The sequence below is a fragment of the Pelobates fuscus genome, chromosome 3, assembly GCF_036172605.1.
Source record: "Pelobates fuscus isolate aPelFus1 chromosome 3, aPelFus1.pri, whole genome shotgun sequence".
Lineage (NCBI taxonomy): Eukaryota > Metazoa > Chordata > Amphibia > Anura > Pelobatidae > Pelobates > Pelobates fuscus.
In genome coordinates this window covers 427,312,989-427,340,970 of record NC_086319.1, presented here as the reverse complement: position 1 = coordinate 427,340,970, position 27,982 = coordinate 427,312,989, and the positions used below count along the sequence as shown (strand labels likewise).

General features: G+C 47.4%; 1 protein-coding gene across 4 annotated transcripts in view; it reads left to right on the top strand.

Annotated features, from left to right (window-relative positions):
• Positions 1-27,982, top strand: part of NEURL4 (neuralized E3 ubiquitin protein ligase 4) — a 281,694-nt gene that overhangs the window by 166,060 nt on the left and 87,652 nt on the right. For 2 of the 4 annotated variants that reach the window (XM_063449847.1, XM_063449844.1), the window contains exons 9-20: positions 901-1,082; positions 1,158-1,243; positions 2,944-3,106; positions 3,569-3,764; positions 4,057-4,133; positions 4,541-4,619; positions 6,677-6,852; positions 8,071-8,199; positions 14,367-14,512; positions 16,817-17,032; positions 18,410-18,508; positions 27,270-27,410. In XM_063449847.1, the coding sequence (XP_063305917.1) occupies positions 901-1,082; positions 1,158-1,243; positions 2,944-3,106; positions 3,569-3,764; positions 4,057-4,133; positions 4,541-4,619; positions 6,677-6,852; positions 8,071-8,199; positions 14,367-14,512; positions 16,817-17,032; positions 18,410-18,508; positions 27,270-27,410 (1,690 nt within the window). Of the gene's footprint in view, positions 1-900; positions 1,083-1,157; positions 1,244-2,943; positions 3,107-3,568; positions 3,765-4,056; positions 4,134-4,540; positions 4,620-6,643; positions 6,853-8,070; positions 8,200-14,366; positions 14,513-16,816; positions 17,033-18,409; positions 18,509-27,269; positions 27,411-27,982 lie in introns of all 4 variants that reach the window. The other 2 variants (XM_063449846.1, XM_063449843.1) reach the window with 1 other exon arrangement.

The following is a 27,982-nucleotide window of genomic DNA, read 5'->3' as shown; positions in this document are numbered from 1 at the left end:
CTCACTTTTGTTGTTTTCCCAGGCGAGGTGGGATGATCATGGGCTCTTTTCTTCCAGCATGTGCAAAGCAATCTCGAGGCTTTGGCTCCAGATCTACACACAAACCCCAGGCACAACTACCAGTCAGCCAGGCGCCCTCCAGCACAGTTAGTCTAATCCTGAGAGTCCTGATAAACCTGTGGGTAAAGGGAAATGTCTGTTTAAATCCAAAGCTCCCCACTATCTTTTGGTGTTTAGGGATGAAGATGGAGAGATCAAAGCAACCAATGCTTCCTAAAACCCATAGAACAAAATGTTTGGAACATCCTACCTTACAAAACAATGTGCAAGTGTACTTAGAAGGGTCACGCCAGATCGATGTAATTTAGACTTTTCCTCTGATTGCTCACTCGGCCTTTTGTTGGCTGATAAGAATAAGCGATTTACACTTCTATTTGTGAAAGCATTTTCTTTCACACCTGCCTAAAACAATGTGCACAGTAGTTTTTCTAGAGGGTGTGAAGGGGTGCACAGTGACCATGTGACGGGATACCTTTTAAATGCTGGTTTATCCAGGTTTCGATTATGAATGGTGGGGTCAGCGTCCTGTGTTAACTAGGTCTTCTTTATATTAAAGCTTCTTCAGATTCTTCCCTGTGTTTTCTAGTTCAGAATTCAGAGAGAAAGATTTGACCCATTGATGTTGGTGAGAACTCAACCCCTTAACTCAACCCTTTATTCCAAACTTCTGGAATAAAAGGGAATCATGATATGTCACACATGTCATGTGTCCTTAAGGGGTTAAAGAAACCAACGGTCCACACTGTCCATTCTGCAAAGCTTCCTTTAGTTAATTCCTGGTCTCTGGTATGTTTTGTTATTAATATCTTTTAAGAGTGTATTCAATTCTCTTTGGTACAGCGCCACCGATGATTTTAACCACGGTGTTGTTCTCAGTAATCGGCCCCTGCACAATAACGAGGTTTTCCAGGTCCGCATTGACAAGATGGTAGATAAGTGGGCAGGATCTATCGAGATTGGTGTTACCACCCATAACCCAGCCTATCTCCAGCTCCCCTCCACCATGACCAACCTCCGCTCAGGTGAGAGCAGCCTCCTTTAATCCTTTGTTTAATCTATGGCCCTGCTGTCATGTAACGCCTGAGCGCTCTGTCTAGGTACCTGGATGATGACTGGAAATGGCGTGATGCACAATGGCACCACTATCCTTGACGAGTATGGACACAATCTGGACCGGCTGAAGGTCAGGTCAAACTGACAATAGTTTTATACTGCTGATTACAGTTTAGAATCTCCAAGGGGGGAGACAACAAGGAAGGGACTCCCGGGTGATTCAGCACTGCTTGTTTAATGTGGTGCAGGGTGTTTAAATGTTTGTAGCTGCCACAGCTGAGGGCAGACATGGCTTGAAATGTGCCAGAACTGAGGGAAGGCATGACTTGGTAGTTATCACAGCTGGGGGCAGGCATGGCTTGGTAGGTTGCAAAGCTAGAAAGTAGGCATGGCTTGGTAGTTGCTGGACTTTGGAAAGGCATGGATTGGTAGGTACCAGAGCCGAGGGAAGAAATGTCTTGGTAGGTTCGGATCTGGGAAAGCATGTCTTGGTAGGTTCCAAGCTAGTGGAGGCGGCATTGCTTGGTAGCTGCTGGATCTGGGGGAGGTGCCAGAGCTAGAGGGAGGCATGGCTTTGTAGCTGCTGGATCTTGGGGGAGGAATGGCATGGTAGGTGCCAAAGCTTAGGGCATGCATGGCTTCATAGTTCCAGAGCTAAAGGGGAGTAATATCTTGGTAGGTGTCAAAGCTGAAGGCATGCATGACTTGGTAGTTTTTGCAGCTGGGTGAAGGCATGGCTTAGTAGCTGTCGGACCTGGTGGGAGGCATAGCTTTGTAGATGCTGAACCTGGTGGGAGATATGGCTTTGTAGCTGCCGGACCTGGTGGGAGGCATTGCTTTGTAGATACTGAACCTGATGGGAGGCATGGCTTGGTCGCTGCTGGACCTGGGGAAAAGCATGGCTTGGTAGCTGCTGGAGTTTGGGAAGGCATGGCTCGGTAGGTGCCAGAGCAGAGGTAAAGCATGGCTAGGTAGCTGCTGGAGTTTGGAATGGCATGGCTTGGTAGGTGCCAGAGCAGAGGACAGGCATGACTTGGTAGCTGCTGGACCTGGTGGGTGGCATTGATTTGCAGCTGCTGGAGTTTGGGAAGGCATGGCTTGGTAGGTGCCAGAGCAGAGGTAAAGCATGACTTGGTTGCTGCTGGACCTGGGGGGAGGCATGGCTTGAGAGGTGCCAGTGCTAGAGGAATGTCTTAGTATACAGTAGGGGGGGGTGGCGGCATAGTTTAATAGCTGGCAAAGCTGGAGGCTGGTATGGTTGTGTAGCCGAGGGAAGGCATGCAATTGTAGGTGCCAGAGCTAGAGGCATGGTTTGGTAGGTGCGGGATGGAATAATTTGATAGGTGCTGGACCTAGGGGTTGACATGGCTTGGTAGGTGTCATTGCTAGTGGGAAGGCATGTCTTGGTAGGTTCCCGAGCTGGGGAGAGGCATGTCTTGGTAGGTTCCCGAGCTGGGGAGAGGCATGTCTTGGTAGGTTCCCGAGCTGGGGAGAGGCATGTCTTGGTAGGTTCCCGAGCTGGGGAGAGGCATGTCTTGGTAGGTTCCCGAGCTGGGGAGAGGCATGTCTTGGTAGGTTCCCGAGCTGGGGAGAGGCATGTCTTGGTAGGTTCTCGTGCGGAGGGAAGGCATGTCTTGGTAGGTTCTCGAGCGGACAGGAAGGCATTGTTTGGTAGGTTCTCGAGCGGACAGGAAGGCATTGTTTGGTAGATTCTCGAGCGGACAGGAAGGCATTGTTTGATAGGTTCCTGAACTAATGGAAGGCATTGTTTGGGATGCTCCGAGCTGGGTGAAGCCATTCTCCTGTTCACTCTTCTCTAATTATTTTCAGGCAGGTGACTCTGTAGGGGTTGTACGACGTGATGATGGTTCCCTAAACTTCTTTGTAAATGGGGTTGCTCAGGGTGTTGCAGCATGGAACGTACCCCCTAATGTGTTTGCTGTGGTGGATCTGTATGGACAGGCTGCCCAGGCCACCATTCTAGACGAGGCTGGTAAGTGTGTCTTGTTGGCCTTTATTCACTTCTCATGATTCAGTGTTCTCTAGTCTAGTATACAGTTTGTTTGCATCATTTAAATTACAATGTGTAAGTTGGATAGAGTTCCCTTTTTATAGCTTATCAGTTCCATATCTCCATGGGAGGAATTTTTATTTTTAACCATTTCCACTGTACTCGGTTTCCCCATTTTATTTTGTTGTAGACTGTACAGGGTTAACTGCTGGCATTGCAGAAATGTTTACCAGTCATAGTCCAAAGTTCATTGTCCTGGTGTTTGAGACTGTCCATTGCATTTGACCAACCTCTGACACCAGGCTAAAAATTTCCAATAGCCAATGGCAAGTCAAATGTCTGGTCGAGTGTGCAATGGACACTCCAGGCTTCCTGTGTGAGGTGTCTTTACGTTATAAGGCCTGGCTACTAGCGTGGAATTCTAAATAGTTTCATTCCTCGCAGAAAGTCTCCCTCTCCCTGGCGATGAAGAAGAGGCTCTCGCCCTGACTCCTGGGACTCCCTGTGCCCTGCAATCACTGTCTGACCTTCGTTTCCACCACCTCCATGGCAGCAACGCTCTGATTACCAATGGTGGCCGCACTGCCCTGAGGAATAATTCTCGCAGCGAATTCAATGATGCTATTGTAATGTCCAATCGGTGAGAATTGGGCATGGTTGTACATATTCCACAATGTTCTATATCAGAATAGGGTATGATGGGAAAATGGAACGGGGCAGAATGGAATGAGACCATGTGGGGGCTAGCGATGCATGTACAAGTTTAGACAGCACACATCTGTATGCATGAAGTATTAGCTTTATGTTAAAATATTAAGACAATGCAGCACTCTACATAGATACCCATTTTCCACTATGATTTGAATGTTGCTGTGTCACTGCACATTTTATTGTGCTCTTTATACAAAACCTGTCCTGCTGTACCCTTACAGACCTCTGAGGGATGGAGAATTGTTTGAGATTGTTATCCAGAAGATGGTAGATCGCTGGTCTGGGTCCATAGAGGCTGGTGAGGATATCACGTCGGTCATAAATAAAATTTATGCTGCACAGTTTCTCTTTCTCCCTTATACTTTTTTTTTTTCAACAGTTTGGTTTTGTGTCCCTGTAGCCCTTAGACTTTCCCTTAATCTGACCTTGGAATGGATTTTTTTCCTCGCTTTTATCTGTACATTTTCAGGCGCCTGCCTTTTCCCTGCACCCTGCACAGCGCATGTTTTTTTTTTTTTGCCCGGCGCCTGCCTTTTCCCTGCGCCGTGCCCGCCGTCTGCCTTTTCCCTGCGCGCTGCCCGCCGCCTGCCTTTTCCCTGTGCCCTGCCGCCGCCTGCCATTTCCCTGCACCCTGCCTGTCTTTTCCATCCTTGTTCTTTCAAATTTAATTTTAATTGATTACAGTGTTATGTCCTCATTTATTAGGAGTCACTGCGATTCGTCCCGAGGACCTTGAATTCCCAAACACCATGACTGACATTGATTATGACACCTGGATGCTGAGGTAAGAGTCACTTGTCCTTCACCTCAATGAGTTCACACTTTTCAGCAATTGGTCTTATTGTACATTGGCTGCCAGGTGAGCTCATCTCTTGTAGCTCTTTAGTGCACTCATTGGTTGTCTCAGGCACTTCTCATGTGTTTTTTTAGTTGTCTCAGGAGATCTTGTGTTTTATCGTTTTCTCGGGTTCTCTTCTCATGTGTTTGTTCGTTGTCTCAGGAGATCTTGTGTATTATCGTTTTCTCGGGTTCTCTTCTCATGTGTTTGTTCGTTGTCTCAGGAGATCTTGTGTATTATCGTTTTCTCGGGTTCTCTTCTCATGTGTTTGTTCGTTGTCTCAGGAGATCTTGTGTATTATCGTTTTCTCGGGTTCTCTTCTTTGCTTGTCTCGGGAGCTCTTGTGCTGTTTGTTTTTTTCCGGAGCTCTTGTGTTCCTTGGTTGGTTTAGGAGCCCTTTTCTTGTGTTTATGGTTGTCTCAGGTGTTAAAGGAGCACTATAGTGCCAGGAAAACAAACTTGTTTTCCTGGCACTATAGGGTCATTGGGTCCCCCCCCACCCTCAGGGCCCCCGTTCCGCTGGGCTGAAGGGGTTAAAACCCTTTCAGCTACTTACCTTTCTCCAGCACCGGACTCCCTCTGTGCTGGGGAACTCTCCACCCCCTGCTGACGTCAGATCTAAATGTGCATGCGTGGTAAGACCCGTGTGCGTATTCAAACAGCCCATATGAAAGCGTTACTCAATGCTTTCCTATGGACGCTGGCGTCTTATCACCGTGATTTTCACAGTGAGAATCGCGGAAGCTCCTCTAGCGGCTGTCAGTGAGACCGCTACTAGAGGCTGGATTAACCCTCAGTGAAACATAGCAGTTTCAGGGTTAAAACTAGAGGGACCTGGCAGCCAGACCACTTCATTAACCCGAAGTGCTCTGGGTGCCTATAGTGGTTTCTGAGAAATGTATTCCTGTTTAGAGGCTGTTTTTAGAGGATATTTGCTCATTTTCCAAAGCGGTTTCAATAGATTATACTCTGGCCTACACACTCCATTGTCTTTCTAGAGACTGTCTGTTTTTAGCCCTCCTGTGATGTCTCCCTGTATTTATAGCGCCAGGAGAGGGTCACATGGCATTTGTGTTGGGATATTACCCTGAAAAAGGGATTAGTTTGTTTTGATTTATCAGTCGCATAGGGTTGCATCTCACTTTGTTTTCATGAGGCTGATCCTAGAAGCAAGGCATTTTACTCAATATTACTGGTTCCAAACTGTGGTGGGGATGAGTCTTGCATTAGTCGCTGTCTCCGGTGGGGTGTTATTTGGTGGTCTCCAGTGGTATGTCCTTGGGGGTTACAATTGGGGCTGTTTCTGTCTGGCTAATGACGCCCGACCTGGCTACACTGTGTCTGGTGGGATATCTCCTGACTATTGATGGCTTCTGTTTATTTTTATTGAAGGTAGGAAATATATACCGTATATACTCGAGTATATACGGTACATGAATTCTACATAAGCTGTGGTAATGGTAAAGAAAGATGGGGAGGAAAGAAATGGGCACCTAGTGATTGGCTGAGAACAACAGCTGAAGTTCTCAGCCAATCACTGGCTCACACTGTAGCTCAGCGATGAAGGTGGCTGGCAGGCAGATATGCACCAGAGCCTCCAAAAAGAAATTCCTTTAAAACAGGCCTGCACAACCTTGCAGCCCCCCAGATGTTTTTGAACTACAACACCCATGATTCATTAAATGAAACAGCCAACACCCATGTTTTTTTTTTTTTTTTTTTTTTAAATTAAACCGATAGCCTGGGGATCATGGGAGTTGTAGTCCAAAACATCTGGGGGGCCACAGGTTGTGCAAGTCTTCTTTAGGAGTTCCAGTATGTAGCACCCAGTATGTTGGAGTGTTGTATATAATTAGTTTTGAATGTGTGTGATCTCTTTTTAATTTAGTTAACTGCATTGGGATCTGGGCAGCTTGAGTTCTGGAGAAATACCATAGGGGTACTGCCTGGCTTTTTTTTCCGGGTTTCAGAGGCTTGCTGTCTGACTCTACATCTCCCCCCAGTGGTACGGCAATAATGCAGGATGGAAATACACTGAGAAATAATTACGGCTGTGACCTGGACTCCTTGGGAGCTGGGTCAAGGATCGGAATGATGAGAACGGCAAGGGGAGATTTACATTACTACATCAATGGCGAAGATCAAGGAGCAGCGTGCACAGGACTGCCCCCTGGAAGAGGTGAACAACAAAAAGACAAAACTCTACTTTTTTGTATTTGTTTTTAGAACAGTCTTGCAGAACTCTACACAGAGACCATGACTGTATGAGGCAGTTTTGGTGTATAGATCATGCCCCTGCTCAGTTCTCTGCCATTTAATAGTTAAATCACTTTGTCACAACCAGTGGAGGGAACTGTGTTAACCAGAGCCAGGGGCGGTGTGTGTGAACTGGCCGTAACCAGAGCCGGGGGCTGTGTGTGGGAACTGGCCGTAACCAGAGCCGGGGGCTGTGTGTGGGAACTGGCCGTAACCAGAGCCGGGGGCTGTGTGTGGGAACTGGCCGTAACCAGAGCCGGGGGCTGTGTGTGGGAACTGCCCGTAACCAGAGCCGGGGGCTGTGTGTGGGAACTGCCCGTAACCAGAGCCGGGGGCTGTGTGTGGGAACTGGCCGTAACCAGAGCCGGGGTCTGTGTGTGGGAACTGGCCGTAACCAGAGCCGGGGGCTGTGTGTGGGAACTGGCCGTAACCAGAGCCGGGGGCTGTGTGTGGGAACTGGCCGTAACCAGAGCCGGGGGCTGTGTGTGGGAACTGGCCGTAACCAGAGCCGGGGGCTGTGTGTGGGAACTGGCCGTAACCAGAGCCGGGGGCTGTGTGTGGGAACTGGCCGTAACCAGAGCCGGGGGCTGTGTGTGGGAACTGGCCGTAACCAGAGCCGGGGGCTGTGTGTGGGAACTGGCCGTAACCAGAGCCGGGGGCTGTGTGTGGGAACTGGCCGTAACCAGAGCCGGGGGCTGTGTGTGGGAACTGGCCGTAACCAGAGCCGGGGGCTGTGTGTGGGAACTGGCCGTAACCAGAGCCGGGGGCTGTGTGTGGGAACTGGCCGTAACCAGAGCCGGGGGCTGTGTGTGGGAACTGGCCGTAACCAGAGCCGGGGGCTGTGTGTGGGAACTGGCCGTAACCAGAGCCGGGGGCTGTGTATGGGAACTGGCCATAACCGGAGCCGGGGGCTGTGTGTGGGAACTGGCCGTAACCAGAGCCGGGGGCTGTGTGTGGGAACTGGCCGTAACCAGAGCGGGGGTCTGTGTGTGGGAACAGCCCGTAACCAGAGCCGGGGGCTGTGTGTGGGAACTGGCCGTAACCAGAGCCGGGGGCTCTTTCTGCACTCTCTGATTTATTTCTGCCCTCTCTGATTTATTTCTGCCCTCTCTGATTTATTTCTGTGTGCTGTCCCCCCTAGAGGTGTACGCTGTAATAGACCTGTACGGGCAATGTGTCCAGGTGTCGCTGACGGGAGGAAGTGGTATGATCGATAACAGCCTGTCAGTGAGTCACGTGACTGATAAATCATTCCCCACTCCTTCTCCAGGTTAGTATACCCAGTGCTGTGCTCTGGGGGTTACTGTGCTATTAATGAGTTATATAATGAGTTATAAGAAAATGAGGATATATCCGTTTAATTGAGCAATTCATTTTTATTTAATATAAGCGTTTAAGCTTGGGGCCTCTGTCCCCTCTCTTGCTGGCGGCCGCGTTTCTGGTCAGGAGCCATCGGTGTCACCTTGGCATAGGAAGAGAAAGGCCTGTGTAAAATCCATATAGATGCAGATGTCTGCTGGAACAAATCATACGCATGGGGAGCTCCTGGGACTGGGCCGGCCCCTGGGGAGAGGGACTGCTGGCTGCTAGATGCTGGAAACGCTGCGTTCAGTCTGAGCAGCCTGATCTGTGCATGGTCAAGGTGATGGAGCTCCAGTACTCTGACATAGTACCTCTGCCCAATACACTTCCTAGCCGCTTTCAGGGACCCTGGAACGCTTCAACTCCAGCAGCCAAAGCTTGACTGGGGTGTCTGCGGAGCTCATCCACCCGGCCAGACTGCAGCCCTTCTTCCAGGCAGGTATCGTCCTCTCAGTCTATTCCTCTGCAGCCCTTCTTCCAGGCAGGTATCGTCCCCTCTGCCTATTCCTCTGCAGCCCTTCTTCCAGGCAGGTATTGTCCCCTCTGCCTATTCCTCTGCAGCCCTTCTTCCAGGCAGGTATTGTCCCCTCTGCCTATTCCTCTGCAGATCTCCTTCCAGGCAGGTATTGTCCACTCTACCAGACAGTCCCCCTCTGTAGCTTTCCTTCAGACCTCTGCCTATACTGTGATTAGCTCCTCTCCCAGGCAGGTATCCACACCCCTGCCTATACTGTAATTAGCTCCTCTCCCAGGCAGGTATCTACACCCCTGCCTATACTGTGATTAGCTCCTCTCCCAGGCAGGTATCCACACTCCTGCCTATACTGTGATTAGCTCCTCTCCCAGGCAGGTATCCACACCCCTGCCTATACTGTGATTAGCTCCTCTCCCAGGCAGGTATCGACACCCCTGCCTATACTGTGATTAGCTCCTCTCCCAGGCAGGTATCCACACCTCTGCCTATACTGTGATTAGCTCCTCTCCCAGGCAGGTATCCACACCCCTGCCTATACTGTAATCAGCTCCACTCCCAGGCAGATATCTACACCTCTGCCTATACTGTGATTAGCTCCTCTCCCAGGCAGGAATCCACACCCCTGCCTACACTGTGATAAGCTCCTCTCCCAGGCAGGTATCCACACCTCAGCTCCACTCCCAGGCAGGTATCTACACCTCTGCCTACACTGTGATTAGCTCCTCTCCCAGGCAGGTAGCCACACCTCAGCTCCACTCCCAGGCAGGTATCTACACCTCTGCCTATACTGTAATTAGCTCCTCTCCCAGGCAGGTATCCACACCCCTGCCTATACTGTGATTAGCTCCTCTCCCAGGCAGGTATCGACACCCCTGCCTATACTGTGATTAGCTCCTCTCCCAGGCAGGTATCCACACCTCTGCCTATACTGTGATTAGCTCCTCTCCCAGGCAGGTATCCACACCCCTGCCTATACTGTAATCAGCTCCACTCCCAGGCAGATATCTACACCTCTGCCTATACTGTGATTAGCTCCTCTCCCAGGCAGGTATCCACACCCCTGCCTACACTGTGATTAGCTCCTCTCCCAGGCAGGTATCCACACCTCAGCTCCACTCCCAGGCAGGTATCTACACCTCTGCCTATACTGTGATTAGCTCCTCTCCCAGGCAGGTATCCACACCCCTGCCTACACTGTGATTAGCTCCTCTCCCAGGCAGGTAGCCACACCCCTGCCTATACTGTGATCAGCTCCACTCCCAGGCAGGTATCCACACCCCTGCCTATATTGTGATTAGCTCCTCTCCCAGGCAGGTATCCACACCCCTGCCTATACTGTGATCAGCTCCACTCCCAGGCAGGTATCCACACCCCTGCCTATACTGTGATTGGCTCATCTCCCAGGCAGGTATCCACACTCCTGCCTATACTGTGATTAGCTCCTCTCCCAGGCAGGTATCCACACCCCTTCCTATACTGTGATTAGCTCCTCTCCCAGGCAGGTATCAACACCCCTGCCTATACTGTGATTAGCTCCTCTCCCAGGCAGGTATCCACACCTCTGCCTATACTGTGATTAGCTCCTCTCCCAGGCAGGTATCCACACCCCTGCCTATACTGTAATCAGCTCCACTCCCAGGCAGATATCTACACCTCTGCCTATACTGTGATTAGCTCCTCTCCCAGGCAGGTATCCACACCCCTGCCTACACTGTGATAAGCTCCTCTCCCAGGCAGGTATCCACACCTCAGCTCCACTCCCAGGCAGGTATCTACACCTCTGCCTACACTGTGATTAGCTCCTCTCCCAGGCAGGTAGCCACACCTCAGCTCCACTCCCAGGCAGGTATCTACACCTCTGCCTATACTGTGATTAGCTCCTCTCCCAGGCAGGTATCCACACCCCTGCCTACACTGTGATTAGCTCCTCTCCCAGGCAGGTAGCCACACCTCTGCCTATACTGTGATTAGCTCCTCTCCCAGGCAGGTAGCCACACCCCTGCCTATACTGTGATCAGCTCCACTCCCAGGCAGGTATCCACACCCCTGCCTATATTGTGATTAGCTCCTCTCCCAGGCAGGTATCCACACCCCTGCCTATACTGTGATCAGCTCCACTCCCAGGCAGATATCCACACCTCTGCCTATACTGTGATTAGCTCCTCTCCCAGGCAGGTATCCACACCCCTGCCTATACTGTGATTAGCTCCTCTCCCAGGCAGGTAGCCACACCCCTGCCTATACTGTGATTAGCTCCTCTCCCAAGCAGGTATCCACACCCCTGCCTATACTGTGATTAGCTCCTCTCCCAGGCAGGTATCCACACCCCTGCCTATACTGTGATCAGCTCCACTCCCAGGCAGGTATCCACACCTCTGCCTATATTGTGATTAGCTCCTCTCCCAGGCAGATATCCACACCCCTGCCTATACTGTGATTAGCTCCTCTCCCAGGCAGGTAGCCACACCCCTGCCTATACTGTGATTAGCTCCTCTCCCAGGCAGATATCTACACCCCTGCCTATACTGTGATTAGCTCCTCTCCCAGGCAGGTATCCACACCTCTGCCTATACTGTGATTAGCTCCTCTCCCAGGCAGATATCCACACCTCTGCCTATACTGTGATTAGCTCCTCTCCCAGGCAGATATCCACACCTCTGCCTATACTGTGATTAGCTCCTCTCCCAGGCAGGTATCCACACCCCTGCCTATACTGTGATTAGCTCCACTCCCAGGCAGGTATCCACACCTCTGCCTATATTGTGATTAGCTCCTCTCCCAGGCAGATATCCACACCCCTGCCTATACTGTGATTAGCTCCTCTCCCAGGCAGGTATCTACACCCCTGCCTATATTGTGATTAGCTCCTCTCCCAGGCAGATATCCACACCCCTGCCTATATTGTGATTAGCTCCTCTCCCAGGCAGGTATCCACACCCCTGCCTATACTGTGATTAGCTCCTCTCCCAGGCAGGTATCTACACCCCTGCCTATATTGTGATTAGCTCCTCTCCCAGGCAGGTATCCACACCCCTGCCTATATTGTGATTAGCTCCTCTCCCAGGCAGGTATCCACACCCCTGCCTATATTGTGATTAGCTCCTCTCCCAGGCAGGTATCCACACCTCTGCCTATATTGTGATTAGCTCCTCTCCCAGGCAGGTATCCACACCCCTGCCTATATTGTGATTAGCTCCTCTCCCAGGCAGATATCCACACCCCTGCCTATATTGTGATTAGCTCCTCTCCCAGGCAGGTATCCACACCTCTGCCTATATTGTGATTAGCTCCTCTCCCAGGCAGGTATCCACACCTCTGCCTATATTGTGATTAGCTCCTCTCCCAGGCATGTATCCACACCCCTGCCTATATTGTGATTAGCTCCTCTCCCAGGCAGGTATCCACACCCCTGCCTATACTGTTATTAGCTCCTCTCCCAGGCAGGTATCCACACCCCTGCCTATACTGTGATTAGCTCTTCTCCCAGGCAGGTATCTACACCTCTGCCTATATTGTGATTAGCTCCTCTCCCAGGCAGGTATCCACACCTCTGCCTATATTGTGATTAGCTCCTCTCCCAGGCAGGTATCCACACCTCTGCCTATATTGTGATTAGCTCCTCTCCCAGGCAGGTATCCACACCCCTGCCTATATTGTGATTAGCTCCTCTCCCAGGCAGATATCCACACCCCTGCCTATATTGTGATTAGCTCCTCTCCCAGGCAGGTATCCACACCCCTGCCTATATTGTGATAGTTCCTGCCTTTTTAAGGCACTTGTGACTCTCCGGCTTAGCTCTCTTTTATTTCTCCTGAGCAACAGGAACCAAACAACCAGTCAACATGTCTGAAGACTCTGTTACTGGGATCCCTGAACAAATCAACCAGGACCCACTGTTCCAAATGGAACGGACACACTCCGCTTTGTTTTAACGTTATTTTAACATTGCAGACATGCTGTGACTACTCTATATACTACAAATATCCAAATCCTATGGAAATACATACAGCAACTCATAATAACACATAAACATATTTATAAGGGGGGGGAATAACATGAAATCTCTCTCCTGCCTGCAGAATTCGTAACATACAAATCTACCCGAACATGCAAATTAACCAGCCTTACTATTCAGGTAGTTCATATTGCTGTTTCAAGATCCTCACAACCAACCTATGGCGCTATATAGGCTCCATAGCCAAATCCCCCTAACTGACTACAAGAAAGCACACAAAACATTTAAAGGGACACACCAGGCACCCAGACCACTTCCGCCCATTGGAGTGGTCTGGGTGCCAACTCCCACTAACCTTAACCCTGCAAGTGTAATTATTGCACTTTTTCTAAACTGCAATAATAACCTTTGCAATAATAATCTATCAGACAGCCACTAGAGGGAGTTCGGTGTTCTTGGAACACGAAAAGTGTTTTAAACGACGCTGGACGTCCTCACGCTATGTGAGGACCTCCAACGTTGCCGGAATCCCCAGGCGAAGGAGAAGCGTGGACGGAGCCTGACCCAGCGCCGAGGGACATCGGCACTGGATTCAGGTAAGTCACTGAAGGGGTTTTTCCTGCAGTGACAGGAAAACGGATAAAACTTAATATCCGCCGACACTGCCGCCTGTAATATCCGCCGACACGGCCATCTGTAATATCCGCCCACTGACCACCTGCAATACCCACCTGCACTGTCGCCCACACTGACTGCCTGCACTGCCGCCCAATGAGACCTGCAATATCCACCCACACTGACCACCTGCAATGTCCGCCCGCACTGCTGTCCACACTGACCGCCCGCAATCCGCAATGTCCTCCCGCACTGACCACCCGCAATGTCCGCCCGCACTGACCACCCGCAATGTCCGCCCGCACTGACCACCCGCAATGTCCGCCCGCACTGACCACCCGCAATGTCCGCCCGCACTGACCACCCGCAATGTCCGCCCGCACTGACCACCCGCAATATCCGCCCACGTTTCTGCCTACACTGTTGCCCATGCTACAGGGTCTAGAGCAAATCACTAAGAAAACGTTATTGGGATTGATTTTAACAAAGTCCATTTCAGGACATTCCAAGAGTTCTTCTAATTAATAGACTAGGCACTCAGTATGTAAATTAAGAGCTGATCCCATTCCCTTCCTCCTTGTTTTCCTTTGTTTAATTTCTGACTGATTGCTAAAGGCGTACTATAGGCAAAGATCAGTGAGACACTAACTCTTTTTGTGTAAAAATGTAATCCTATTTAAGTCCAAGCTTTTCCTTTAATTAGTTTGGAGTGAGGCGGGGTCGGTGGGGACCTACAGGCGTTCGATCAGCTCCTGTTGCCCAAATGTTGTGTGCTTAAAGAATAAGGGCTATCCAATCCAATATGGGCATGGATTGTTTATTTTAATCATTATACATTTCGGAGGTATCTGTAAGAAATTGATATGTTATAATTTTTTAATTTAGAAAGTTCTTAAGTTTAAAAATCTTCATTAAATATCCTTTTATTTAGTGTATAATGTAGTAATTATTTGTTTTTATTTCTATTTAGAGATGTTAAATTCCATGTATAGACTGTATAATATAGTCTCCTCATGTCTGTCCTCTCCAGTCCCCAGTGTCTCGCATAGGTTTCACTCTGTTTGTGGCAAAAACATATCTGTTCTTTGTGACGGAACGCGAGCCGAGCGTTGTGCTGGATACAGTGATGGCATTGTTTTCAGCAGCAGTGAACTGCTCGCCAATGAGGTGTTTGAGGTAAGATCATTAAAGATTCTACGTTGGTGGATCAGTAACTGTACTAGATTATAGGATTGGGAGACCGTCCGTAACCGTGTTAGATTGTGGGATTGGGAGACCGTCAGTAACCGTGTTAGATTGTGGGATTGGGAGAGGGTCAGTAACCGTGTTAGATTATAGGATTGGGAGACCGTCAGTAACCGTGCTAGATTGTGGGATTGGGAGACCGTCAGTAACTGTGTTAGATTGTGGGATTGGGAGAGGGTCAGTAACTGTGTTAGATTGTAGGATTGGGAGAGGGTCAGTAACTGTATTAGATTGTGGGATTGGGAGACCGTCGGTAACCGTGTTAGATTGTGGGATTGGGAGACCGTCAGTAACTGTGTTAGATTGTGGGATTGGGAGAGGGTCAGTAACTGTGTTAGATTGTGGGATTGGGAGAGGGTCAGTAACTGTATTAGATTGTGGGATTGGGAGACCGTCGGTAACCGTATCATATTGTGGGATTGGAAGAGGGTCAGTAACCGTATCATATTGTGGGATTGGGAGAGGGTCAGTAACCGTGTTAGATTGTGGGATTGGGAGACCGTCAGTAACCGTGTTAGATTGTGGGATTGGGAGAGGGTCAGTAACCGTGTTAGATTATAGGATTGGGAGACCGTCAGTAACCGTGCTAGATTGTGGGATTGGGAGACCGTCAGTAACTGTGTTAGATTGTGGGATTGGGAGAGGGTCAGTAACTGTATTAGATTGTGGGATTGGGAGACCGTCGGTAACCGTGTTAGATTGTGGGATTGGGAGACCGTCAGTAACTGTGTTAGATTGTGGGATTGGGAGAGGGTCAGTAACTGTATTAGATTGTGGGATTGGGAGAGGGTCAGTAACCGTATCATATTGTGGGATTGGAAGAGGGTCAGTAACCGTATCATATTGTGGGATTGGGAGAGGGTCAGTAACTGTGTTAGATTGTGGGATTGGGAGAGGGTCAGTAACTGTATTAGATTGTGGGATTGGGAGACCGTCAGTAACTGTGTTAGATTGTGGGATTGGGAGAGGGTCAGTAACTGTATTAGATTGTGGGATTGGGAGAGGGTCAGTAACCGTATCATATTGTGGGATTGGAAGAGGGTCAGTAACCGTATCATATTGTGGGATTGGGAGAGGGTCAGTAACTGTGTTAGATTGTGGGATTGGGAGAGGGTCAGTAACTGTATTAGATTGTGGGATTGGGAGACCGTCGGTAACCGTGTTAGATTGTGGGATTGGGAGACCGTCAGTAACTGTGTTAGATTGTGGGATTGGGAGAGGGTCAGTAACTGTATTAGATTGTGGGATTGGGAGAGGGTCAGTAACCGTATCATATTGTGGGATTGGAAGAGGGTCAGTAACCGTATCATATTGTGGGATTGGGAGAGGGTCAGTAACCGTGTTAGATTGTGGGATTGGGAGACCGTCAGTAACCGTGTTAGATTGTGGGATTGGGAGAGGGTCAGTAACCGTGTTAGATTATAGGATTGGGAGACCGTCAGTAACCGTGCTAGATTGTGGGATTGGGAGACCGTCAGTAACTGTGTTAGATTGTGGGATTGGGAGAGGGTCAGTAACTGTATTAGATTGTGGGATTGGGAGACCGTCGGTAACCGTGTTAGATTGTGGGATTGGGAGACCGTCAGTAACTGTGTTAGATTGTGGGATTGGGAGAGGGTCAGTAACTGTATTAGATTGTGGGATTGGGAGACCGTCGGTAACCGTATCATATTGTGGGATTGGAAGAGGGTCAGTAACCGTATCATATTGTGGGATTGGGAGAGGGTCAGTAACCGTGTTAGATTGTGGGATTGGGAGAGGGTCAGTAACCGTACTAGATTGTGGGATTGGGAGACAGTCAGTAACTGTAATAGATTGTGGGATTGGGAGACCGTCAGTAACTGTGTTGGATTGGGAGAGGGTCAGTAACCGGATCATATTGTGGGATTGGGAGAGGGTCAGTAACTGTATCATATTGTTGGATTGGGAGAGGGTCAGTAACCGGATCATATTGTGGGATTGGGAGAGGGTCAGTAACTGTATCATATTGTGGGATTGGGAGACCGTCAGTAACTGTATCATATTGTGGGATTGGGAGACCGTCAGTAACCGTATGAGATTGTGGGATTGGGAGAGGGTCAGTAACCGTATGAGATTGTGGGATTGGGAGAGGGTCAGTAAACGTATTCGAACTAGATCATGGTCTCTCTTCTGTTGATAATTACTTTTGTAGGTCTGCTTGTTCCTCATATATCTATCTTTACAATGAGATTCCCTTCTGATATCTTTCCTCAGGTCAGGATAGAGCGATTGGATCCTCACTGGTCAGGATCCTGTCATGTTGGAGTCACTTCTCTCCCTCCACACGATGCTCCATTTCTGGCTGGCGGGCTTCCATCTCATGCTCTAGACCTGCGTTCTCAGGTTACATGGTTGGTGTCTGGGTCAGAAGTCACAAGGAATGGCCAACGTCTTCGGGAAAACTACTGCAGTAATCTGGAAAGGATTCGGGTAAGCAGTTAGTCAGAGGACAGTTTCCACGTTGAGTGTACCCTAAAAAGAGTTAAGGATTCCTGATAACAATTTGAGTATTTTTATGCATTTGGGAGTTCAGGCAGCAGATTGTTTGGTAGCAGTCTGGATTCTGGTGACCGATTTTACAAAGTCAAAGGTGTAAAATACAAATAAAAGTGTCAAGAACACAGGAATATGTAATCAGACCAGTGGATAGAGGTAGTAAAAGTTCATAAAATTAAATTATAGCTCTGGAACTGGAGAGGGTCACCAATCCTCTCTAAGTAAATAGATCTACAAACCACACTTGTATAAATAAGATGAGGGGCTTTCAGGAGCTATAATACGACACAATAGTAAAAATCAATATGCAATAGATAAAAAATGAGATCCAACTCCAATAAATATATACCCCCAAAAATAAATAATAAAAACAATAGCTGTATTGTCCAAGAAATGCCTACTTAAACAGACAGTCCCAACAAATAGGATAAATCAGTCCACAGAATGTAGCATGGGGCAATAATATCATTTACTGGGAAACAATAAATATACATTGAAATTGGAGTGAGGCTGTAACTGGAACACTGTGTGGAACGCACGCGGACCCACACAACGAGGATTCCATCTCACATCAATCCCATATCCAAAATTCACCCAGATCGGACCAGGTGGTATCCGGAAAAGAGGTGGTATCCGGAAAAGGTTTCATGTGTTTTGGCCCTGCGGTCGGTCTCCGTTCGGCAGTTAAATTGCATAGAAATCCTTGCCATCCATAGCTATTAATACCTTCGCCTTTATTCCCTTGTTCGGTACATTGTTTTAACCGAACGGGGGGGCTGTCTAGTCCCTCCGTTCGGGAGTTATGGCACTCTGGAGGTTTCAGCGGTGTTCGGTTGTTTGAGTGTCCGATTTGAGTTCCAGACACTCGACGACCAAACACCGCTGAGATTTTTGTGCGTAAGATGGCCGCCCTGCGTGGTTCGTATACCGAACAGCGGCCACCCAGGCACTTAACCAATATCAATTAACCTGCGGTTTTGAGAAGTGTGAACGCTTAACGAGGAGCACACTTCTCATTGGGGTGGTCTGGGGGTTCGGTAGTTTCCTTCGTATGAAACCTACTGAACCCTCATACGAAAATACATACATTTTTCCAATACATAGAGTTACAATTAAACGAATGCAGTTTTACATGAATTTTACAGGACAGACTTAATACAGTCCGCTACACCCCTAATCTTATTTATTTAAGTGTGGTTTGTATATCTGGTGACAGATTTGTTTGTATTGTTTTCCAGTAAATGTTTGTGGGGACGGACAGTCAGAGATTGGGGGTTCTGTTAATTGTGGAGTCTCTGTCTTTACCCACAGGTTGGTTGCAGGCTGGGAATCCGCCGTGACAGTGACGATACTTTACATATCCTTATTAACGGAGAGGACATGGGTCCTGCAGCATGTGGAATCTCCAAGGTAGGGAGCTTAAACCAACGGATCTGTTTATTTTACTGTCATTGTATGAATATTTTAAATTGGACAGAAGTGGTAAATGGGGCTCTCGGGGGTCTGTCCTGGGTCCATTTTGTCTGCACTGCATTCACTATACACACACTGCGTTATATACACACACTGCGTTATACACACACACTGCGTTATACACACACACTGCGTTATACACACACACTGCGTTATACACACACACTGCGTTATATACACACACTGCATTCACTATACACACACTGCATTCACTATACACACACTGCATTCACTATGCACACACTGCATTCACTATACACACACTGCATTCACTATACACACACTGCATTCACTATACACACACTGCATTCACTATACACACACTGCATTATATACACACACTGCATTCACTATACACACTGCATTCACTATACACACTGCATTCACTATACACACTGCATTCACTATACACACTGCATTCACTATACACACACTGCATTCACTATACACACACTGCATTCACATACACACACTGCGTTATATACACACACTGCGTTATATACACACACTGCGTTATATACACACACTGCGTTATATACACACACTGCGTTATATACACACACTGCGTTATATACACACACTGCATTCACTATACACACACTGCATTCACTATACACACACTGCATTCACTATACACACACTGCATTATATACACACACACACACTGCATTCACTATACACACACTGCATTATATACACACACACACTGCATTCACTACACACACTGCATTATATACACACACTGCATTATATACACACACACACACACTGCATTCACTATACACACACTGCGCACACTGCATTATATACACACAACATTCACTACATACACTGTATTATATACGCACTACATTCACTACACACACTGCATTATATACACGCACTACACACACACTGCATTATATAAACACACTTCAGAAACACACTGCATTCACTATGCACACACTCTGCATTCATTATATACACACACTGCATTCACTTTACACACACTGCCCAAACACACACACTTGGCATTTAGTATATACACACACTACACAAACACTGCATTCACTATACACACACTGCAAAAACACACACACTTGGCATGTAGTATATACACACACTGCATTATATACACACTGCATTATATACACACTGCATTATATACACACACACTGCATTATATAACGTATATACTCAAGTATAAGCCGAGGCCCCTAATTTTACCCCCAAAAACTGGGAAAACTTATTGACTCGAGTATAAGACTAGGGTGGGAAATGCAGCAGCTACTGGTAAATTTTTAAATAAAATTAGATCCTAAAAAAATTATATTAATTGAATATTTATTTACAGTGTGTGTATATGAATGCAGTGTGTGTGTATATGAATGCAGTGTGTGTGTATATGAATGCAGTGTGTGTGTATATGAATGCAGTGTGTGTGTATATGAATGCAGTGTGTGTGTATATGAATGCAGTGTGTGTGTGTGTGAGTGCAGTGTGTGTGTGTGAGTGCAGTGTGTGTGTGTGAGTGCAGTGTGTGTGTGTGTGTGTGAGTGCAGTGTGTGTGTGTGAGTGCAGTGTGTGTGTGTGTGTGTGTGTGAGTGGCGTGTGTGCGTGTGTGTGTGTGTGAGTGCGTGTGTGTGTGTGAGTGCGTGCGTGTGTGTGTGTGTGTGTGTGAGTGCAGTGCGTGTGTGTGTGTGAGTGTGTGTGTGTGAGTGCGTGTGTGTGTGTGAGTGCGTGTGTGTGTGTGAGTGCGTGTGTGTGAGTGCGTGTGTGTGTGTGTGAGTGCGTGTGTGAGTGGCGTGTGTGCGTGTGTGCGTGTGAGTGCGTGCGTGTGAGCGCGTGTGTGTGTGTGAGTGCGTGTGTGTGTGTGAGTGCAGTGCGTGTGTGTGTGAGTGTGTGTGTGAGTGTGTGTGTGAGTGCGTGTGTGTGAGTGCGTGTGTGAGTGCGTGTGTGTGAGTGCGTGTGTGTGTGTGAGTGCGTGAGTGCGTGTGTGTGTGTGAGTGCGTGTGTGTGTGAGTGCGTGTGTGTGTGAGTGCGTGTGTGTGTGTGAGTGCGTGAGTGCGTGTGTGTGTGTGCAGTGTGTGTGTGAGAGTGCGTGCGTGTGTGAGAGTGCGTGCGTGTGTGAGAGTGCGTGCGTGTGTGAGAGTGCGTGCGTGTGTGAGAGTGCGTGCATGTGTGAGAGTGCGTGCGTGTGAGTGCGTGCGTGTGTGAGTGCAGTGTGTGTGTGTGTGAGAGTGCAGTGTGTGTGAGAGTGCAGGTGTGTGTGAGAGTGCGTGTGTGTGTGAGAGTGCGTGTGTGTGTGAGAGTGCGTGTGTGTGTGAGAGTGCGTGTGTGTGTGAGAGTGCGTGTGTGTGTGAGAGTGCGTGTGTGTGTGAGAGTGCGCGTGTGTGTGAGAGTGCGTGTGTGTGAGAGTGCGTGTGTGCGAGAGTGCGTGTGTGCGAGAGTGCGTGTGTGCGAGAGTGCGTGTGTGCGAGAGTGCGTGTGTGCGAGAGTGCGTGTGTGCGAGAGTGCGTGTGTGCGAGAGTGCGTGTGTGCGAGAGTGCGTGTGTGCGAGAGTGCGTGTGTGCGAGAGTGCGTGTGTGCGAGAGTGCGTGTGTGCGAGAGTGCGTGTGTGCGAGAGTGCGTGTGTGCGAGAGTGCGTGTGTGCGAGAGTGCGTGTGTGCGAGAGTGCGTGTGTGCGAGAGTGCGTGTGTGCGAGAGTGCGTGTGTGCGAGAGTGCGTGTGTGCGAGAGTGCGTGTGTGCGAGAGTGCGTGTGTGCGAGAGTGCGTGTGTGCGAGAGTGCGTGTGTGCGAGAGTGTGAGTGCGTGTGTGAGTGCGTGTGTGAGTGCGTGTGTGAGTGCGTGTGTGAGTGCGTGTGTGAGTGCGTGTGTGAGTGCGTGTGTGAGTGCGTGTGTGAGTGCGTGTGTGAGTGCGTGTGTGAGTGCGTGCGTGTGCGTGTGTATAGTGACTGCATTCACTATACACACACACACTACACAAACACTGCATTCACTATACACACACACTACACAAACACTGCATTCACTATACACACACACTACACAAACACTGCATTCACTATACACACACACACTACACAAACACTGCATTCACTATACACACACACTACACAAACACTGCATTCACTATACACACACTACACAAACACTGCATTCACTATACACACACACACACACACTACACAAACACTGCATTCACTATACACACACTACACAAACACTGCATTCACTATACACACACACTACACAAACACTGCATTCACTATACACACACACTACACAAACACTGCATTCACTACACACACTACACACACACTGCATTCACTATACACACACTACACACACACTGCATTCACTATACACACACACTACACACACACTGCATTCACTACACACACATTACACAAACACTGCATTCACTATACACACAGACACTACACAAACACTGCATTCACTATACACACACACACTACATTCACTATACACACACTGCATTCACTATACACACACAATACACACACACTGCATTCACTACACACACACACTACACAAACACTGCATTCACTATACACACACTACACAAACACTGCATTCACTATACACACACACACTATACACACACACTACACACACACTGCATTCACTATACACACACACTACACACACACTGCATTCACTATACACACACACTACACAAACACTGCATTCACTATACACACACTACACAAACACTGCATTCACTACACACACACACTACACAAACACTGCATTCACTATACACACACACTACACACACACTGCATTCACTATACACACACACTACACACACACTGCATTCACTATACACACACTACACACACACTGCATTCACTACACACACACTACACAAACACTGCATTCACTATACACACAGACACTACACAAACACTGCATTCACTATACACAAACACACTACATTCACTATACACACACTGCATTCACTATACACACACAATACACACACACTGCATTCACTACACACACACACTACACAAACACTGCATTCACTATACACACACACACACTACACAAACACTGCATTCACTATACACACACACACTACACACACACTGCATTCACTATACACACACACACTACACACACACTGCATTCACTACACTCACACTACACAAACACTGCATTCACTATACACACACACTATACACACACTGCATTCACTATACACACACTGCATTCACTATACACACAGACACTACACAAACACTGCATTCACTATACACACACACACTACACAAACACTGCATTCACTATACACACACTGCATTCACTATACACACACTGCATTCACTATACACACACTGCATTCACTATACACACACTGCATTCACTATACACACAGACACTACACAAACACTGCATTCACTATACACACACACTACACAAACACTGCACACACTGCATATCCCCTACATGTGGCATGTTTATTTTGTGCATTTACCTTTAGAAATAGTTTATTTTTTCATTATGGTAAATGTACAGAATATCAGTAAGTTATCGGCTATAGGCCTGGAAGTTCACAGATTATCGGTATCTGCTCTAAAAAACCAATATCGGTCGATCCCTAATAGGAATATGTCCAGGATGGTGTATTATATTTTACAGGTTGTTCCTTAGCTGCAGGGTGGCCAAGTGACAGCCTATTGTGAAGTTACACGTTCATAATCCAATTTAATGGGGTTTCATGGATGTTGAAAAGATTGTAGTATGTTATTGGTGATTGACCTGGTTCGTGGCATGTCTTGATTTGAAGTTTGACAATAACATTGTTATATGAAGGCTGTAAAACAGACATAAATATGACCAACACCATTTTAAAGTACACTTGAGGAGGCCTGTGCGGAGCCCAGAAAGGGCTTAAAAACAATGCAAGTAGTGATGGGCAGTGTAATAAGAGAATTAACGGGCAGTACCATAAATGCTAACCACCTGTTTGGAACTGGCATCAATTTAGATTTACACCTAACCATATTATTACTAAAGAGGGCAGACATACAGAATACATATAGGTAGGTGTGAACATAAGTAATAAATGCTGATCTGATCAAAGCTGACAAGTATAACCAAGGCAGTGTGGGCCGACAATAATAATCTCCAAATATGGAAACTGAATAAAATAAAGATCTTTTCAGATAATTTATCATTTCTTCGGACTTCTATGTAATTTAGCAATCTCTTGTTTGTCCTGCAATCTCTTCGCAGCGCTGGGAAGATGTTACCATGACTCTCACATGTTGTTCACAGTAAACCTCTCCAAATATCTTTATAACATATACAGATATATCGTTTTTATTCAATCCGATAGTTACACCTGGACTTGAAGGGACACACCGGGTACCCAGACCACTTCTGCCCATTGGATTGGTCTGGGTGCCAACTCCCATCACCCTTAACCGTGTTTTTATAAACTGCAATAATTACCTTGCAGGGCTAAGTCCTCCTCTAGCGGCTGTCTATCAGAAAGCCACTAGAGGGACTTCTGTGTTCTTAGAACACGAAAAGTGTGTTATACGACGTAGTAGTGAAACTCGCCATATCCGAATGAGAGCAGAATACATGAACCGAATCAAGGTATCACTGTGACGCTATGTATGATTGAAATAGGCTGAATTCACGTTAGTAGTGACACTCTCCATATCTGAATGAGGGCAGAATACAGTAAGCAGAATACATGAACCGAATCGAGGTATCACTGTGACGCTATGTATGATTGAAATAGGCTGAATTCGCGTTAGTAGTGAAACTCACCATATCCGAATGAGAGCAGAATACAGTAAGCAGAATACATGAACCGAATCGAGGTATCACTGTGTCGCTATGTATGATTGAAATAGGCTGAATTCACGTTAGTAGTGACACTCTCCATATCTGAATGAGGGCAGAATACAGTAAGCAGAATACATGAACCGAATCGAGGTATCACTGTGACGCTATGTATGATTGAAATAGGCTGAATTCACGTTAGTAGTGACACTCTCCATATCTGAATGAGGGCAGACTACAGTAAGCAGAATACATGAACCGAATCGAGGTATCACTGTGACGCTATGTATGATTGAAATAGGCTGAATTCGCGTTAGTAGTGAAACTCACCATATCCGAATGAGAGCAGAATACAGTAAGCAGAATACATGAACCGAATCGAGGTATCACTGTGACGCTATGTATGATTGAAATAGGCTGAATTCACGTTAGTAGTGAAACTCACCATATCCGAATGAGGACAGAATACAGTAAGCAGAATACATGAACCGAATCGAGGTATCACTGTGACGCTATGTATGATTGAAATAGGCTGAATTCACGTTAGTAGTGAAACTCGCCATATCTGAATGAGAGCAGAATACATGAAACGAATCGAGGTATCACTGTGACGCTATGTATGATTGAAATAGGCTGAATTCACGTTAGTAGTGAAACTCGCCATATCCGAATGAGGGCCGAATACAGTAAGCAGAATACATGAACCGAATCGAGGTATCACTGTGACGCTATGTATGATTGAAATAGGCTGAATTCACGTTAGTAGTGAAACTCGCCATATCTGAATGAGGGCAGAATACATGAAACGAATCGAGGTATCACTGTGACGCTATGTATGATTGAAATAGGCTGAATTCATGTTAGTAGTGTAACTCGCCATATCCGGATGAGGGCAGAATACAGTAAGCATAATACATGAACCGAATCGAGGTATCACTGTGACGCTATGTATGATTGAAATAGGCTGAATTCACGTTAGTAGTGAAACTCTCCATATCCGAATGAAGGCAGAATACAGTAAGCAGAATACATGAACCGAATCGAGGTATCACTGTGTCGCTATGTATGATTGAAATAGGCTGAATTTGTGTTAGTAATTAAACTCGCCATATCCGAATGAGGGCAGAATACGGTAAGCAGAATACATGAACCGAATCGAGGTATCACTGTGACGCTATGTATGATTGAAATAGGCTGAATTCACGTTAGTAGTGAAACTCGCCATATCCGAATGAAGGCAGAATACAGTAAGCAGAATACATGAACCGAATCGAGGTATCACTGTGACGCTATGTATGATTGAAATAGGCTGAATTCACGTTAGTAGTGAAACTCGCCATATCCGAATGAGGGCAGAATACAGTAAGCAGAATACATGAACCGAATCGAGGTATCACTGTGACGCTATGTATGATTGAAATAGGCTGAATTCACGTTAGTAGTGAAACTCGCCATATCCGAATGAGGGCAGAATACAGTAAGCAGAATACATGAACCGAATCGAGGTATCACTGTGACGCTATGTATGATTGAAATAGGCTGAATTTGTGTTAGTAATTAAACTCGCCATATCCGAATGAGGGCAGAATACAGTAAGTAGAATGCATTCATCAGGGGTTGGTTCTGGTCCGTCTCTGGGTCTGTCGGGTTTAGCTGGCTACCACAATACAGCTCATGCCTCTAATGGGTTGCTGGTTGATATGTCTTGGACTCGTGTCTGGATTATCCAGTATTTGATATTATGCTCCAACGTAGAGTGCTACCTCTACCTTTATTGCAGAATGATTTTTCAGCTCTGAAGTATGTTCCTTGTTCTGTTCCTATAATTTCCACATCATTTGCCTTTGGTTAAGCTTGAATTCATAAAGTGAGCTGCTGTATCCTGCGACTCTTATTTGTCTTGCTTTACTGATCCTAGTGTATGTTCACTCACCTCAAAAACAGAAAACAGGCCAGAGGGGATATGATAGCACTGTATAAAAATATACAAGATCCATACAAACCAAACAATAAAACGGAATATAGTGAAGTATTTACGTTGCTGGTGATTCTGAACAGGATAAAGGACTCCAGATATCTGCAGTTGGACTGTACAATCCTAGTCCCGATCCTGTCGGTAGCGCGTTCTGGTCAGCGTTGATAGAAGCATTTCCTTTCAATATGTGTTATAGCGGTAGGAGTTTACACTCATAGAAGGAGAGCAGTTCCTCTCAATCCTACACAGCCAAGTATACATTCTCCCAATTCTATAATAAACTAATTTTATTTGAAAACAAAATAATAAATCCAATAGTACAACATGAAACACTAACGTGTTGCGCCCACAATAAGGCGCTTTTTAAAAATGATTTGGTTATTTACTCACCTGATCCCAACGCAAATGTCCCTCTGGGCTGGGTCGTACTCCCCCTCTTCTGACCTCATCCGACGGGACCTGATACGCATGCGCAGTGATTTCACTGACACTCTATGTCCTCATGCAAAGCGTGACAACGTCCAGCGTCATTTAATGGAGTCAAACTCCGTTAGAATCCAGGAAGTGCCTCTCGTGTCTTAGTCCTGCAATGTCTTACTGCGCTGCACCCAGATCACTTAATTGAGCTGACATGCTCTGGCTGCCTATTGTGTCCCTTTAACTTTGGTTTTACTCTGCAATTGTGTTAAATCTGCGGCAGCCGAGAGGTTAATTTCATAGCCCTACACGAACTCTTTAATATGTATAGGGACAGCTCGGTGATACAAGAGAAATCTGATTTGCTAGTATAGAGTCTAGAAGGATTTTTGTTCTCTTTTTGTAGTATAATCTGTTTCAGGTTGTGTTTTATAGATTTTTTGCATTTACTGTATAAAAGATGTGCTTAACGTAGATTACCATGTAGCTATATGTTCTCAGGCTGTGTACGCCGTGCTTGACCTCCATGGAAGTGTCACCGCAGTCTCTACCGTTAGCTCCTCTGTACTAGAAGAATGTGACGTCACCAAACCACCCTCTGTGACATCGGAAAGCGAGGAAGAGGAGGAAGCAGAGCAAGCTGTAAGTTGGACTGAGCTTTATCTCAGATGGTTCCCCTGCAAGGCAACAACGTATGCATAGACAGGGGGCGCTGAGTCTGTCTCTACCCCCGCAGGGTGACACAGTGACACAGACAGGGGGCGCGGAGTCTGTCCCTCCCCTGCAGGGTGACACACAGACGGGCTGCTGTGAGATTCTCCCTCCCCCGCAGGGTAACACAGTGACACAGGCAGGGGGTGCTATGAGTCTGTCACTCCCCCCGCAGGGTGACACAGTAACACAGACAGGGGGCGCTGAGTCTGTCTCTCCCCCCGCAGGGTGACCATGACCCAGACAGGGGGCGCTGAGTGTGTCCCTCCCCCGCAGGTTGACACAGCGCCACAGACAGGGGGCGCTATGTCTGTCCCTCCCCCTGCAGGGTGACACAGACAGGGGCCGCTGTGAGATTCTCCCTCCCCCGCAGGGTGACACAGACAGGGGGTGCTATGTCTGTCCCCCCCCCCGCAGGTTGACACAGTGACACAGACAGGGTGCGCTGAGTGTGTCCCTTCCCCCGCAGGTTGACACAGTGACACAGACAGGGGGCGCTATGT